Source organism: Medicago sativa, chromosome 1, assembly GCF_051527215.1.
Source record: "Medicago sativa cultivar Bolivia chromosome 1, Bolivia_mono, whole genome shotgun sequence".
In the NCBI taxonomy this organism is placed as follows: Eukaryota; Viridiplantae; Streptophyta; class Magnoliopsida; order Fabales; family Fabaceae; genus Medicago; species Medicago sativa.
Window position 1 is genome coordinate 75,452,538 of NC_140749.1, and position 15,022 is coordinate 75,467,559.

A 15,022-nucleotide genomic window follows, 5' to 3' on the forward strand; every position below is an offset into this window, starting at 1 on the left:
TTGACACCAAATGAACTTTACTTGTATTAACTTTTTGTATGATATTATTTACACAACTCATTCAAATTGATTTGCATTAACAGTTCTGTCAGTAGCTTTCAGAGCTTCACCCCTTACGGATTTAAGGTTCTTTTTTATCTCTTTGCAAAGTCTACCCTCTATCAGCCCAACGGGCAACCACATCTTCGGCTTAACATCAACAATGTATGAAAGTGTCGTGTTAATTTCACGAACCGGAGAGTCCTCACAACTTCCATCGCTGAAAGTCTGCAAAACCATCATTGTCTAGGAAGTTAGCATTTTATTTGTGAGTCAAACTCGTTGAATACTCCTACATGGTTTCAAAATGTAATAAAATTAGCATCTTTCAAAACAAAGCAATTGCACATATTGAAAATTGGGGAAGGCTATCTATGTGAAGAAAGTCAAGTCAAAAGCAAACAAGATTCCTTTTTGTCAAGTCAAAAGCTATTAAGTTCATCATAATCACAATCCCACTTGGTCAATAACCTGAATAATAGCAGACTTTCCAAGATAAGATGCACTCCATTTGTAGTTGGTTACCAAAAAACGCTAGCTAGAATCCACTAAGTTTATGTAAATTTTAGAAACTAGGACCATGTTTGGTTTAAAAAATTGTTTTCCTAATTTTCAACTCCTGTTTTTACTTTTAATTACAAAAATGATACATTTTTTTTCATAGTTTTGTGTTTTCCAAGACCAGCATAGGAAATGGTGAAAATAATGAAAAATTGGAATTTATACAATTTTTTTAAAATCGAAAACAAAATAAAAATAAGGTATCATTTAAAGAGGAAAACAAAAAAGTTTTCACATACCTATTCAGTTCTAAAAATCCAACATTTGAAAAATACTTGCGAAGTAGAGAAGTGCATAAAACTCTGGTTTGCGCGAGTTTGCATGGTTTTCATGCTGGATTCAGAAGAATTCTAATAAGAGGGGAAGAAACAAAAATCCTACCTGCAAAATAGACCATTTTCCTTCAAAGAGCTGAAAATCCCCTTCAATCATCTTGAAGTCTATGTCACGCTTCATACCAGATGGAAGAGTCTCCAATTCTTTCTCAAAACAATCTATAACTCCTTTAGCATCAAATTTTAACCCAAATGCCAAGTTCTGCTCTCCAATCTGTTAAGATAATGGAACATCAATAAACATATTTCAAACCAAATTTTCTTTTCAAGAAAATAATTCAAACCAAATTTACGAACAGGGAAAAAAACAGAGAAAATATATCAGTTTGCCGTGCCATTGAATTTCTAAAGGTTAAGGTTGTAACTTGGAGAAAGTAAATTAGGCAAAAGTTTTGAAAGCAACTCCTCGCAGCAAAACCATACTTGGCTATGCTATGATGTAGTAATTCCATATACAGTTTAATTTTAACCTAATATTCAAAATCATATCCTGTCTATCTGTCACAAAAAACTAAGCATAATATCACTCTGATTGAAAGAAAAATGATGCACCAACTGATGTGTATTGCCTGGACATTTCATTCACCAAGATCAGTACTCCCACAGTTTAAAGGTATAGTTACATCTGCATTACCACCACCCACGACTGATGCATACATAACTTCCATGACATATATGGAAATCATAACACTAGCTCTAATCAAATATGATACATGATTATATGCCATGAAGTAGGATGCTTCACATGTTTAAAATAAAAAGCCACTCATGGACGCCTATGTTTTAACAGTAACACTTTAGGAGAGTTATTGCTTTCCAACATAATCATGTTGACCTATGTTTTTTTTTCTTCTTATCTACTCTAGTATGAGGTGGTTGTGGTGGCTACGCCAGTGGTTGTGGTGGCTACGCCAGTGGTTGTGGGCGTCTATTAGGGTAATGCAGGTTATGTTTTAGCATTTAAAACCGGTCCAACGGACTGACCGTATTTGATGAAAATAACAATCGAAAGAAGAAGAAAGTTCATGACAAATCATATACCAAACTACATTGAATTGAAAACTCACAAGCTTTAAAAGCCCCTCAATCAATAAGCCTTTTGTTTATATTGCAAATTTAGGGCAAGGTCATAAGGTCCATTACAAAGAAGCAAAACCAAACTATAAAATACAGCATTTCATACTGAGCATAACATTCTAAATATATAATGCATTCATTTCACATGTTAGATGCAGCCACTGTATTAGGAAGGTCCCTATTTAGAACTATACAGTTTGTTTGGTAACTTCTAGTTTGCTCAGGGAGTCGACATAAAATGACCTTGTTGGTGGATGAGGAGGAAGCCCCTTCCTACTACTTTTATATCTAGAATGACCGTGAATTTAATAAAATCAAGTTGTATTTGTCAGAATCACAATGAGTTTGACAAAATAATAGCGACACATTGTGATTCTACCAAACTTGCCAAATCAAGCATGCAACTAAACTTGTATACCTTATAGCACAGTTCCTCGTGAGAGCTGTGTTGTGTCCAATACACATAATCTCTAATACGGATAATGGGCAATAATACAACCTAGAAAGTAGGAATTACTCTAATTTTTTGGTCTGTAAACGAAGTGGCAAGCACAAGGTTCGAACCTGAGTGAATGTGTCTAACTTAACAATATCAACATTGTTGAGCTAGGGTGCTCTTATTCTCTAATTTTACGCCCGCCCGATTAATAAAAAATGAAAAGTGTAATCAAGCCCAACACAACACTAATACAATATGAACTGAAAGATATAAAATTAACAAAAAAAGTACTGAGAGACATAATTTCAAAAACATGCAACAAACCCCAATTGCATTATACCTGCAAGAGTCGAGCAAAATTGGGACCTTTTTGGATCAATTTACTGAGGGCAAGACCAGGAATGAAATCAGCCAACCTTTCATAATCAGTCAAGATATTCCAAATGGAATCAAGTGAAGCGTCGATAGAAATCCTACACTCAATTCTGCGTGAATTCTTCTCATTCTCAAGCTTCGTGACTTCTATGTACACCCCATCTTCAACCAACGACTCTGAATCTTCAACTTCATCATCCCCTGTCACCAATAAAGTCCCAGAATCATCATCGGTGTCGTTTAAGGTGGTTGGGTTGTGTTTGGAAGCGCGATACAAAGAAGGAGTAAAGTTGATGTTTAAGGAACATGACTTGGGTGAGGGTGTGAAATGAAAAGGGGGGTGAGAGAAGAGAAGGGAGGAAATGGAAGCCGGTGGTGATGGTTGAAGAGGGAGTAGGAAAGTTTGCGTGGAAACTGGAATCGCGCGCATTGTTGTCTTTCTCTTCTATTGTCTTCACCTGTATATTCTCTTTCGCTTATTTAAGCAAAAACAATTACTTGTAATTGTTGCCCACAATTGATAATGCAGGTTAACTAAAGTCTAAACATAGATCATCTTTGACTCAATCAACGTAGGATATATCAGGTAGCAAATCATCTTTAACTAATTCGTAAAATTATTATAGATGATAAAAGTGTCTAATGTTCTCTTGTTCAATTTAAAATCGAACCAAATCAATGAAACTGAGTTGGTTTGGTTCGGTTCTCGATTTTTAATGTTTAGATTCAGAGAATCCATAAATTAGTGAACTAATCCAAACCAAATCGGCATGTTTTGGTTCAATTCTACTTTTAAAAAGCATTGACAATCAAACTAGACCAAATCAAAGTTGATAAGGTCGGTTTGGACATTATTTTGACCAAAAACCGAACCAAACTAAACCAAATTATTACACCCCTATGTATAATGACCAACAATCACTTTTTAAAGTAAGGAAAATGTTAAAGAGTGCCCTTAGGGCATTGGTTAAAAGTATTGAATTCATATTTCTAAAAGTCAAAAAGTAATGTGAGATTTTTAACTCACACTTGCTATACAACATTACCCACTTTGTGTAGAAAGTGACTTCAAGAGTGCATTTGATTCACAAAATAGTAAATATGAACATAAAAATACATAACAAGACAAGACAAAACAATACTTAAAGAGATATTTCAAGAAGTGCTCTTAAAAATGAGAATATTTTTTCCCCTTGAGAAGAATCCTATAGTTAAGGACAAATGTATTAATCGGTTGTAAATGATCATTTTTTTTAGAAAATGTTAAGTTGACAACTTTTAAGGTGTCCAACACCATGTGTATATTTACTCAAAAAAAAAACTCCGTGCGTATATATAATACAAGTATTATTTCATTTTTCTTCTTGAAAGAATGGTACTATTTCATTTTTTAATTACTTGTTTTGATAATTAAAATTTGGTTCATGTTAATTAGTGTTTCGATGACACTAGTTAATAAAGTAAAAAATAGAATTTTTTCATTAAAAAAAATAATTTTTTGACTTAAATAAAATTGAACATTCTATTTTTTATGACTTTTTAATACAAAATTTCTATTTTAATTTCTTTAACTAGTGCTAGTGTCCCTAAAATATGGGGTATTGGTTAATATTTCCCGTAAAATATTATTTGCCGTGTAAAATTATAGTAAAAAAAAAAGGCTAAACTGCACTTTTCGCCTCCTAAAAAAATGGCAATTTTGGCCCATTTTGTCGCAAAATTGCCGAGAAGACACCACGTGTCCCAAAACAGGGACCATAATCACAACTTTTTGAGAAGATAAGGGGTCAAAAGATCATATTTCTCTTATGTTGGGGGTTAAAAGAGCATATTTTCTTAAACATGGAGGGTCACTTTTGCCATCTTTTTTAATAGGGGGTCAAAATCGCAACATTTTGAAACTTAAGGGACGAAAAAAATGCAATTTAGCCTAGAAAAAAAAAGGAAAATGTTAACCGGTGCCCCCAGAACAATCGTTAAGGAAACAAATATAGTAACATCGCGTTGAAACTTATGCAATCAACTCATTAAAAATTTAAAAAGTATTACTTTTAATTTAAAACTTGCTTTTTTTGGGTTCCTTAACCGGTGTCCGGTTAACAAGACCCAAAAAAAAAATTAATTCAAAGTCATTTGAAATAATTTATGTGATAGGAAAAAACGTAAAATGAGTTTATCCTTTTAGATAACACGCGTGGTTGTGTGCCTATAAGTTTCAGCTGAAGTGATAAGTGATAAGCTAAACTCGAGTGTGAAGAAGATTAGGTGATAGACCTAGAAAGTTTTGTGCCACATTTTCCACCCAAAAAAGTTTCTTGTTAGTCATGGCATCTTTGTTCTCAACACAGTTGGTGCAGAGTCAGAACCTTCTTTCTGGTTTCAATGCTGTCCAGGTTACTATCTAATTCTTATTATTCATTCTCATCTTCTTAGACCCTGTTTGAATAAACACCTTAATTTGCAGCTTATAGCATAAGCACTTATGAAAAAGCTATTTCTATTGCACAAGATAAAATAAAGTCAAATTGTTTTTATATGAGCTATAAGTTGTTTTCATAAGCTCTCTTGAAGAACATATATATATATATATATATATATATATATATATATATATATATATATATTAAGAAAACAGCTTATGAATATGTCATCACTCATAAGCTGTTTAATAAGTCTTTAAATGTGGATTGATGTTTTCTGTAATGTAATTTTTATGTCTATCATTTTATCTTCAATGCAGCATAAGAATGTGTTACTAAAGGTAGCTGTAAATGTACATTGTTAATGGGATTTTTTGTTTTGTTTTTGTTTTCATTTTAGGGGAAGTCACATGTAGTCTGTAGCAGTACCAGAGCACACCTTGGATGCAGTAAATTGTCATCAGGATATCATTACGCGGCTAGGCTTTCGGTGTCACAACAATCTAAAGCGAAATCAATCACTTCTCGGAGAATAACATGTACTAGTAGTGCTAGTGTAAGTGTACCATTAAAAATTACGTGATTTGGAATTTCGTTTGCAGAAAATTTTGGATAGCCAATTCGGCAGTGATTCAAAACATTGGTTTCATTATCTTACATGGCTGTGTTACTTCTAGGCTGCAGATCTGCAAGCCAAAGTAACAAGCAAGGTTTTCTTTGATGTAGTTATTGGAGGTGAATCTGCTGGAAGGATTGTTATTGGCCTATTTGGAGATGTTGTTCCCAAAACAGTTGAGAATTTCCGAGCTTTGTGCACAGGTAAGCATTCAAATTTTTCTTCGGTATTTTTGTCGTTGTATGAGTATTGTGGTGAAATTGGTTATGTGACACAATCATCTTATTTATCAATTTGAGAATAATAACTGTGCAGGAGAGAAAGGATATGGTTACAAAGATTCCACCTTCCATCGCATAATCAAAGATTTCATGATTCAGGGAGGGGACTTCACAGAAGGAAATGTGAGCACCGTTATATTTTGTTAGTACGCTTGCATGTACATATACACATGATGCTAAGGGTGATAATGTTTGTTTCACATCAAATATGTTTTAATTGGATGCAGGGAACTGGTGGAGTCAGTATCTATGGTGGTAAATTTGAAGATGAGAATTTTACTTGTATGTATCTTTTGTTGCTTGTTCAGTAATATCGAGTTTTAAATTCTTTATTCGTAATCAGTATTAAAAGTTTTGCTTTGGCCATTATTCAGATTTAAATTTGTCATTTTAATCTTTTTACTGGACTGTCAATGGATGACTAATATCTAGCATACATGTGAATAATCGAAAATTTCCTTGCAGTGAAGCATGTTGGTCCTGGAGTTTTGAGCATGGCAAATGCCGGTCCTAATAGTAACGGCAGTCAATTTTTTATTTGCACTGTACCGGTGAGACTATTTTCCCATCTTCTATTACTTTATGAATCAGATAAGGGGAATCCTTCTGTGTTTGGGTAAACAGGTTAATGAAACTCTAATCTAATAAACTATTCTAAGGAGCTTAATTAAGTAACTACACATAAGCTGTCCTTTGAAATTTATTTAAATAAGCTTAAAACAATTTCTAGACATGTCACAAGTTACTTTTATAAGTGTATCCAAATGTTAATACAAATGCTAATATCATGATAAATCCGAATAAGTTATTCTAAATGCTATTAAAGCTTATAAGTTTTTATGCATATTCGTTGAGAGTCCCACGTTAAATGAGATATGGCCTGGAAATGTATTTTTAAGTGGGAGACATCCCTCACCTTACAAGTTGTTTTTTGAGTTAGGTCCAACCCAAGTTTTAATAATATGTTTTCTAAAAAGAAGTTCCCTTTTACATACAAGGAATATTATGGGAATAACGTTACTTCAAATCTTAACTGAAAACAGAGAAAGATGACAGAAGAAGACATTATCTCTTTTAGTTATGTGATGAAATATCCAAAATGAAACACACAGCCTATATTTCAAAACTCAAATTTTGCCTAGCTAAAAGTCTGTACTTTTTATGGATTTTAAACTGTGGTTATTGTCTAAATTGTTTTGACCTACTGAAAAAATAAAGGCTTGAGCTTTTAATTATCCCAATCTCACAAATGCAATTATAGTCTCTCAAATTTCAATTGCTACAATGTTATATTGGTAATTTTTTTATTTGACAATTTAACATCAACAGGGCACTATCTTTTGCTAACGTGAAAGTGCCTTTTTATTGACTTTGATTGCACAGAAATGCTTTACTTCATATCAGCAACAATGTTGATTCACATATTTTAATGCTCAGTCACTTAATCCTAATATTTAGCGTCTCAACCAGCACGTGCGCGCGCACGCACACACACACACACTTACACACTTACACACTTTGATACTAAAGTATATGCTGTGATTTTCATGTTGTAGACTTCATGGTTGGACAATCGCCATGTTGTATTTGGACATGTCATTGATGGAATGGATGTTGTGAGGACACTTGAATCACAGGAGACAAGCAGCTACAACAATGGTCCCTTGAAAACATGCAAAATTGTTAACTCTGGAGAACTTCCTCTAGATGGTTGATCTATCCTCTGAAGTGCTGTACATTCTTCTGACTGTCAATTACAATGCAGTTAAGGAGGGTGGTTTTGGGGAGGAGGGAGGGGGTAGTTCAATTCCTGTGTTTGGATTGTCATTGCTCTCTGCTGAAATAATAATTAAATGCCACTGAAAGGGCATTTAGCGAATTACTTATTTTGTAAGGAGAGATACAATACCTATATTATGCATTAGCAGACTTTGTACCAAAATCCTTATACATTAATTGTCATTTTCTATTGTAAATTTATGCTTCTGAACTGTTGGAACACTAGTTAATTATAGTGAGAAAATTGGAAAGAAAACACTATGAGAAACTAGTGTGTGGGTATGTGACTTAAAAATGTCCCACATTGGAGAGTCACCCCAACTAGTAAGTGTTTATATAAGGGTGGGGTGACCTCCAAGGGTGTGCCCTTGGGGTACCCATTTTTTTGTGAACGTGTGAACGCTTACAAAATATATATATCATCACGCGCACGGCGACGACGCCGCCGACCGGCCGGGCTTGGGCGTGGGTTAAAAAAAATTGATATATATTTTTTTGTCACTTGAAAATGTTAAATTAATTAATTAATTAATTAATTTTTCATTATACGAAAGCGCACGCGTAACAAATTGATGTGTTACAATCCGACCCGATCCAGAAACTTCCGGATATTTCCAATTAAGAAACAAAACGCGTTTGCTTAAGGATTAAGCAGACTTAATCCCCAAGTCACGCGGTTTTTTGTTACGAACTCTGCCTATAAAAGGAGAGCTCGCCCCACTCATTCTTTACACCAAATCTCACAGTTGATGCTTCCTGTGCGGTTTCTCTCTTCTCCCTCCGATTTGTGTTAACGAATCATTCTTCATCTTCTACTCCTTTCTGTACCGTCGGTTTCGAATAGAGCGGTTACGTACCGTATCGAGTGGTTTCGATCGAACGATTGAACCATACTTTGAGGTGTAATTCTCGAGCGACTATATACTGTGCAGTATATACTCGTAACAGTGATCTGGGCTGTTTTATCCTGGAGACGGCGTGGTTGATAGTCTACCTTGCACAAACTAGGGTAGTGCCGCGAAACGTCTTAAAGAAAGCGACCTGGTCGTGACTCACCCAGTAATTTCGTTCGGTATATTTTTAAATCGAAAAACAACATGAACTTTGCATTTAATAGTTGGCATCCATTTTGTGATGCCAATTGCAAGATTCATACATTTAAGCACCACCATGCCATGGAGGCCATTACAAAATTATTGTAGATTTAGATAGACAAAACTCTGCTGAGGTAGAAACTCTTGATTTGCTTGATATGCGTACTAAAATATTTCATCGAAGCAAAACTTATGCATGGACCGTGGCTTCGACTGCAAGAGATTGGATCATTTGTTGTTGGTTGCATTCTTCAACCTCCCATATTTCAGGTAATGCTTCTCTGATATTATGAATGCTGTTCAGAGCATGGTCAGCACCAGGCACTAAATCCGATCGACCCACCTGTCATCAATATGTTGTTACTTGTTAGCTTTCATTACATATGATCACAAATTACAGAATTATCGATTGCTTAGATCTCCACATATGATGCATAGATAGAAAAATATATCTTACAATAACAGTGTGGAGTCCAGCTACTTTTCCGCTTGCAACATTTCTAACACTGTCATCAAAGAAAATCTGCAGAAGATATAAGAGAACTGTCATGCATTGATTCCAAGAGTTTCAAACCTAGGGGTAAAAAAATCTATAGAAATAACCACATAAAAGAAGTAATCTCTCCATGTCACTTTTTAGGTAAGTAATCAATCTTACTGTTTTCTTTGGATCTACGTTCGCAATTCTAATAGCAGCCTCAAAGGCTTCCACAGATGGTTTGCAGAGGATTCGTTGGTAGGAGTTGATAGGGTTAAGCGTTTCAAAGCATATAATGCCCTCAAAGCAATCTTCCAAGCCAAGCCTGCTGAGAACTTCAACCGCATGTGCGTGATCTGCGTTGGTGAATATCTGCAAAGAATATTTTGAGTATTACGGATGCTCTTTAATGAACAAACTGGTATAGAAGATTGAACCTTTTTCCACGTACGATTTTACGCTGAGGCATGGAAAGCAGAAGGTTCCTTAACACGAAATCTGGCTTCAGTTTCTCATATGGTAATCTTCCATGCACATAAGCATGAAACTCATCATTGTCAAATTCGTAGCCAAGGGCCTGACAGGAAATTAAGACTTAAACTTACAAAAACTAATTTATTTTATATCATTGATATTGAATTAGTATTTCATAAGTAAGTCAATAAAAAACTGTGGTTAATGCCAAATCTGCATACCTTCATTCCTGCCATAGTTGTTCCATGTTCTAGATACAAATCCAGACACATCTTTGGTACTATACTTTCTTCAATATGCAAGTGTTCCAACATATGCTCTGTAAACAAGATTGATCAACTATAGGACTTCTATTACATATATATATATATATATATGAAATAATCTGAACACTGGAATATTATATCCTCTAAAATAAACTATGAGTGCTTGTACCTTGTATGTTCTTGCGACATGCCAAATTGATCCCTAAGCTCAATGGGTAGAGAGTGTCATCCATATCTGTTGTTACCAACATGTGGAACCATAATCAATATTTACTTTTAAATTCCTTCTATATGAAAATTTGAAGAGGAAATGCATCATCATTAACCAATATTCATGCAAGATTATTATCCATTCATACCAAAAAGCAAGCACTCGTATTTGACTCCAGCAATCCTTTGAGTATCCATCTTGAAAGAGCTTTGAATCTGCATAAAAATTTCAGTAAACAAAATTTAAATTTTCTTTGTTCTTTCTCCAAGGCAAGTTTTGAGATCTTAAGTTCAAGAGCACATTCAGTAGCTTAATATTTGATGTTTGATGAACATAACCGAAAAGTCTGAAATAGAAAAGCTACTAAAAGTAAAACACACCTAACAAAGTACGTTTCAAAGAAAGACTGCCAAAAATCTAAGCGATCAACACACCAAATTTGACCATAAGAAAGACATACTTGTTGATCACAGAATTAAATGCTAGGAAATTTGATCATCAATCATTTCATGGGTTTATGATAAAATAATTCAATGCAAGTAACGTTGTCCATCATTATGGACCATATAATAAAATAATACATCAATTATGCATGTTAATAATATCAAGACCTTAATGAAAGGTGGAATGGAAAAGTATATAAAAACTAAAGGAAACAATACCTGGACCTTAAACTATGGTGTTTAATTGTAACACCTCTGAAGTACAAATTGGTTCTGGCTAGCAAAATTCTATTCTATTTATAGTTATATACGTGTGTATGAATTTGAGGGAGGACCCACCACTAAACCGAAAGTGGGAGCTGACACAATTTCTGAGGTGTTCAGCATCCATTATTTTTCAATTGCTATTAGTATAATTTATCTAATAAATTCAGTCAATTTTCCTTGCCATAATTGATCTATTTTTTGATGTGAAGTTATGTCACTCTCACTCATGACTTATTAGGTACATTTAGTTATATAACTTTATGCTCCATTGTTATATTTTTCATGATCTGATATAACTTCATATTCCATTGCATGTGCTGGATGAACAATCCTATCTCCCACCAAATATAAATTGGGTTGAGAGCAGTTTATGCTATTTTGGGACCTTTGTATCAAAGAAAAGTGGGGCATATTCTAGAGTTTAGATTATGAAGATGAGGTTTATTCTTTAAACTGTGATGGAATATAACTATATAGCATCATTGTTATCATCATAAAGCATGTGATAGTTGAAATGCTTGTTACTTGGTGTCTTTTGTGTCCATATCAGATGCCACCGTCCTGTTATGTTAGGTTGCTTGCAACTAGTAGAAGCCGAATCATCGCCACTAGCACTACTTTGTTAGAATTTGAGAATTATAAAATTAGATCAGTAAAAGTGGTGGGGAGAAAATAAAAGGAAAGAAATATAATAGTAGAAAATAAAATTGTTTTGTTTATTTGTGCTAGGAGAGAAAATAAAAGTACTGAAAAGCAATAAAATAAAAATTTATTTATTTTTCATGCATAAGATATAAAAAAATTTGTATTCCTCTCTTTCATGGTTGTCCATTACACGCTTGGTTTATAAAGTGTAAGTAAGAGTTTCACATTATAAACAACATATAAGTGAAAGAACATGTATATTTAACGCCTTAGAGTTTTGGATGAAGATGTGGTGTTCGATTCCACTTGTGTGGTTGCCCTTAAGTTAATACGATAATATATCATAATCCCATCATGATCCAACAATGACACCAGGATTGATAGTATGAATAAATTAAAGGTGATCAACTCCTTGTACGAGACTTTCTCACAATGGTGATATGAAGTCTCTGGTTGATGTTGAATGTCACAACGATGCAAGTATATATGTGGATGAAAAAATATTTCGCTTAAGGAAGAGCAATCTTAAATGAATAGAAGTACTCACATTACGTGAACTCCAACCTAACACGTCATTCTTACACCCAACCAATTAAAACCCAACACCTCGTTAAAATAAATAAAAAAATAATTTAAAATCAATTTTTTTTTCCTTGTTATTTCTGACGTTTTCTCTCTATCCTCTCCCCACTTTCTTTAACTGATCAGCACCACCACCCATAACTAATTTTAATTTTTTTATTTTATTTTAATGAGGTGTTGGGTTTTAATTGGTTGAGTGTAAGAATGACGTGTTAGGTGAGAGTTCACGTAAAATATCTCTTTTAGGGGGGGTGATTTTATAACAGTTTGATAAGTGTACCAAATTATGGCTCCGTTTGGTAAAAAAACAGTAGATAGTTGATAAGTTAGCTTATAGCGGATTACTTATAAATTAGTTTATAAATCATAGCGTTTGGTACAACTAACGGTTGAAATAACTTGTAAATATGAAATGGACATAAAATTGATGAAGGTTAACCAAACACAAATTGATGAAAAATGATTGAGTCACTAATATATATTATGAGAAGAAAAAAGTGTAACTTACTTAGGAATGTTTAACAACACACAAATTGATGAAAGTTGATTGGGTCACTAATATGTTTGTTTGTCAAAATGAGGCATATATGTTAAAGCACAATGAAGGTACTGATCCACGTGGGCACTTTGAAACACAATCTAACCGTCAAAATATTTCTAAAAAGAATTAATGTAGTAAGAAATAAAAAAGAAAACAAAGTGCAATTAAATGATATATAATAACTATAATAATGTAGCAAGATATTTGGTTGGCATGAATCATCTTTATCCAGGTTTCTTCTACATTACCCTCTCTTGTTTAAGGGGTATTTACCCATTCAAGATATCAACCAATCAAAATGTAATATACAAATGTAATATTGAATGTCAAATAAATGAGTCAATTTTTTCTATAAAAAAATGAATTTTAATAAGGTAACTTTTAATTTTTATTTAATTATATTTAGGTATACAATCTTAATTAATTTACACTATAGGGCTTGTAACAATTAAAATTTCACATCAAATTCAACCCATCATGGCTGTGTTTGGTAACACGAATAAGCTAGCTTATAACTTGTTGGACTAGCTTATAAGTTTATTTTGATATAATAAGATGTGTTGGGTAAATAGCGTTTTTTGAGAAGCTATTTCAAGTAGCTTTTGAGCTTATAGCTGGTAGTTTTTTAATATTTTCTTCCAATTTTAACCCTATTAATTTAATTTAATTACTTTTTTTAATAAAACAACATGTTCATGGCTTAAAAAAATAACAACCAAGTCCATAGCTTATTTTTTAATAAAACAACTGTCACGTTTTCTCCTTTGAAAAAAAATTGCCATGCTTTATTTTATTTTATATGCAAAACACCGTTCAATGTTTTCACCGTACCTGTTGTAGATTTTATGTGATTTATCTGCAGAAATAATTTTTTGTTAATATATGAGAAAATTGATATGATAAAATCGTAGAAACTCATTAATATTGTCAAAATATAAACATTAATATAGTGTTTCTATTGAATAACTTTTTATTTTATATGCAAAACACCGTTCAATATTTGCACCGCTCCCGTTGCAGATTTTATGTGTTTATATATACATAAATAAATTTTTATGTACATATATGAGAAAATCGATATGATAAAATTTTAAAAACTCGTGACTATTTTGAAAATATCAACATCGATGTAATGTTTCTATTAAATAACTTTTTATTTTATATTTAAAACACCGATAAATATTTGCACCGCACTCGTTGAAGATTTTATATACTTATATATGTAGAAGTTTTTTTTTAACAATATGTAATAGTCAATATGATAAAATTTAGAAAACTCGTGACTATTTTTAAAATATCAACATCACTGTATTGTTTCTCCAAAATACCGTTAAATATTTACACCGCACTCATTGTAGACTTTATGTGCTTATATCTCCAAAATCAAATTTTATGTATACCGATATGAGAAAGTTGATATGCTTAAATTTTGAAAACTAATGATTATTTTAAAAAATTTAACATTATTGTATCGTTTCTATTAATTTTTTAAATATGCATATTATTAAGATTAAGAGATTAAAATAGATGAGAACAAAATGACGATATAGAGAATTAGTTAGGCTTGGAAGTGATAAATCTGAAAAATGAAGATACATAGAGAATTAGTTAGGCTAGAAAGATAAACAAAAATATATATAATAATTTTTCCAAAATGAATAAATTTGTATTTTATTTTGTAAAATGACGATTAAACCCATAAAATTAAGAAGATTGTGAGGATAATTATGAAAATTTACTCGAGTAAGATTTTCTAATTTTCTTATTATAGTATTAGTAGTAGTAGATTAGTAGTAAAAGTAGATATTTAAATTTGTTGTGTGGAATTGAAAAAATAGTTGTCCGTAATTATCATGATAATATATTGGCTTTTAAGAAGGACAATTATGAAATTTTGTTGGATTTTTATTTTGATATATTTTTTTAATAAATATATTGTTTTTTTAATAATTTTTTATATATTGATAGTAGATTAAAAAAACAAATAATATTTAAAATTTTAAAGTATTCCAAAGACTTATTAATTTTGCAACAAAAATACAAATATTGGTGGAAATTTGTTATATCAACTTATCCGTGGAAGTACAAATTAGGAACCT

The 15,022-nt window shown here is 32.5% G+C and overlaps 3 protein-coding genes across 7 annotated transcripts; 1 reads left to right on the forward strand and 2 right to left on the reverse strand.

Annotated features, from left to right (window-relative positions):
• Positions 1 to 4,394, reverse strand: LOC146957433 (Polyketide cyclase / dehydrase and lipid transport protein). The gene is made up of 3 exons (XM_085736550.1): positions 2,792 to 4,394; positions 982 to 1,149; positions 1 to 267 (listed from the first exon to the last, which is right to left on the reverse strand). The coding sequence occupies exons 1-3, from the start codon at positions 3,254 to 3,256 to the stop codon at positions 58 to 60; spliced, it is 843 nt and encodes a 280-aa protein (XP_085592676.1). The 5' UTR covers positions 3,257 to 4,394; the 3' UTR covers positions 1 to 57.
• A 673-nt stretch (positions 4,395 to 5,067) lies between these two features.
• Positions 5,068 to 8,119, forward strand: LOC146957434 (peptidyl-prolyl cis-trans isomerase, chloroplastic-like). Its single transcript, XM_085736574.1, has 7 exons — positions 5,068 to 5,219; positions 5,647 to 5,802; positions 5,924 to 6,065; positions 6,178 to 6,266; positions 6,371 to 6,425; positions 6,609 to 6,694; positions 7,700 to 8,119. The coding sequence occupies exons 1-7, from the start codon at positions 5,151 to 5,153 to the stop codon at positions 7,856 to 7,858; spliced, it is 756 nt and encodes a 251-aa protein (XP_085592700.1). The 5' UTR covers positions 5,068 to 5,150; the 3' UTR covers positions 7,859 to 8,119.
• Positions 7,982 to 11,151, reverse strand: LOC146957435 (Haloacid dehalogenase-like hydrolase (HAD) superfamily protein). Of its 5 annotated transcripts, none has more exons than XM_085736565.1 (9): positions 11,114 to 11,151; positions 10,594 to 10,660; positions 10,404 to 10,469; positions 10,190 to 10,287; positions 9,946 to 10,071; positions 9,675 to 9,866; positions 9,474 to 9,539; positions 9,020 to 9,359; positions 7,982 to 8,128 (listed from the first exon to the last, which is right to left on the reverse strand). In XM_085736565.1, exons 2-8 carry the CDS (start codon positions 10,640 to 10,642, stop codon positions 9,207 to 9,209), a joined length of 750 nt encoding a protein of 249 aa, XP_085592691.1. In that variant the 5' UTR covers positions 10,643 to 10,660; positions 11,114 to 11,151; the 3' UTR covers positions 7,982 to 8,128; positions 9,020 to 9,206. The 5 variants fall into 5 exon arrangements, with proteins under 5 accessions (XP_085592691.1, XP_085592689.1, XP_085592695.1 ...); XM_085736563.1 differs by having other exon boundaries at positions 11,108 to 11,151; XM_085736569.1 differs by having other exon boundaries at positions 10,826 to 11,151.
• Between the last annotated feature and the right edge of the window lie 3,871 nt (positions 11,152 to 15,022).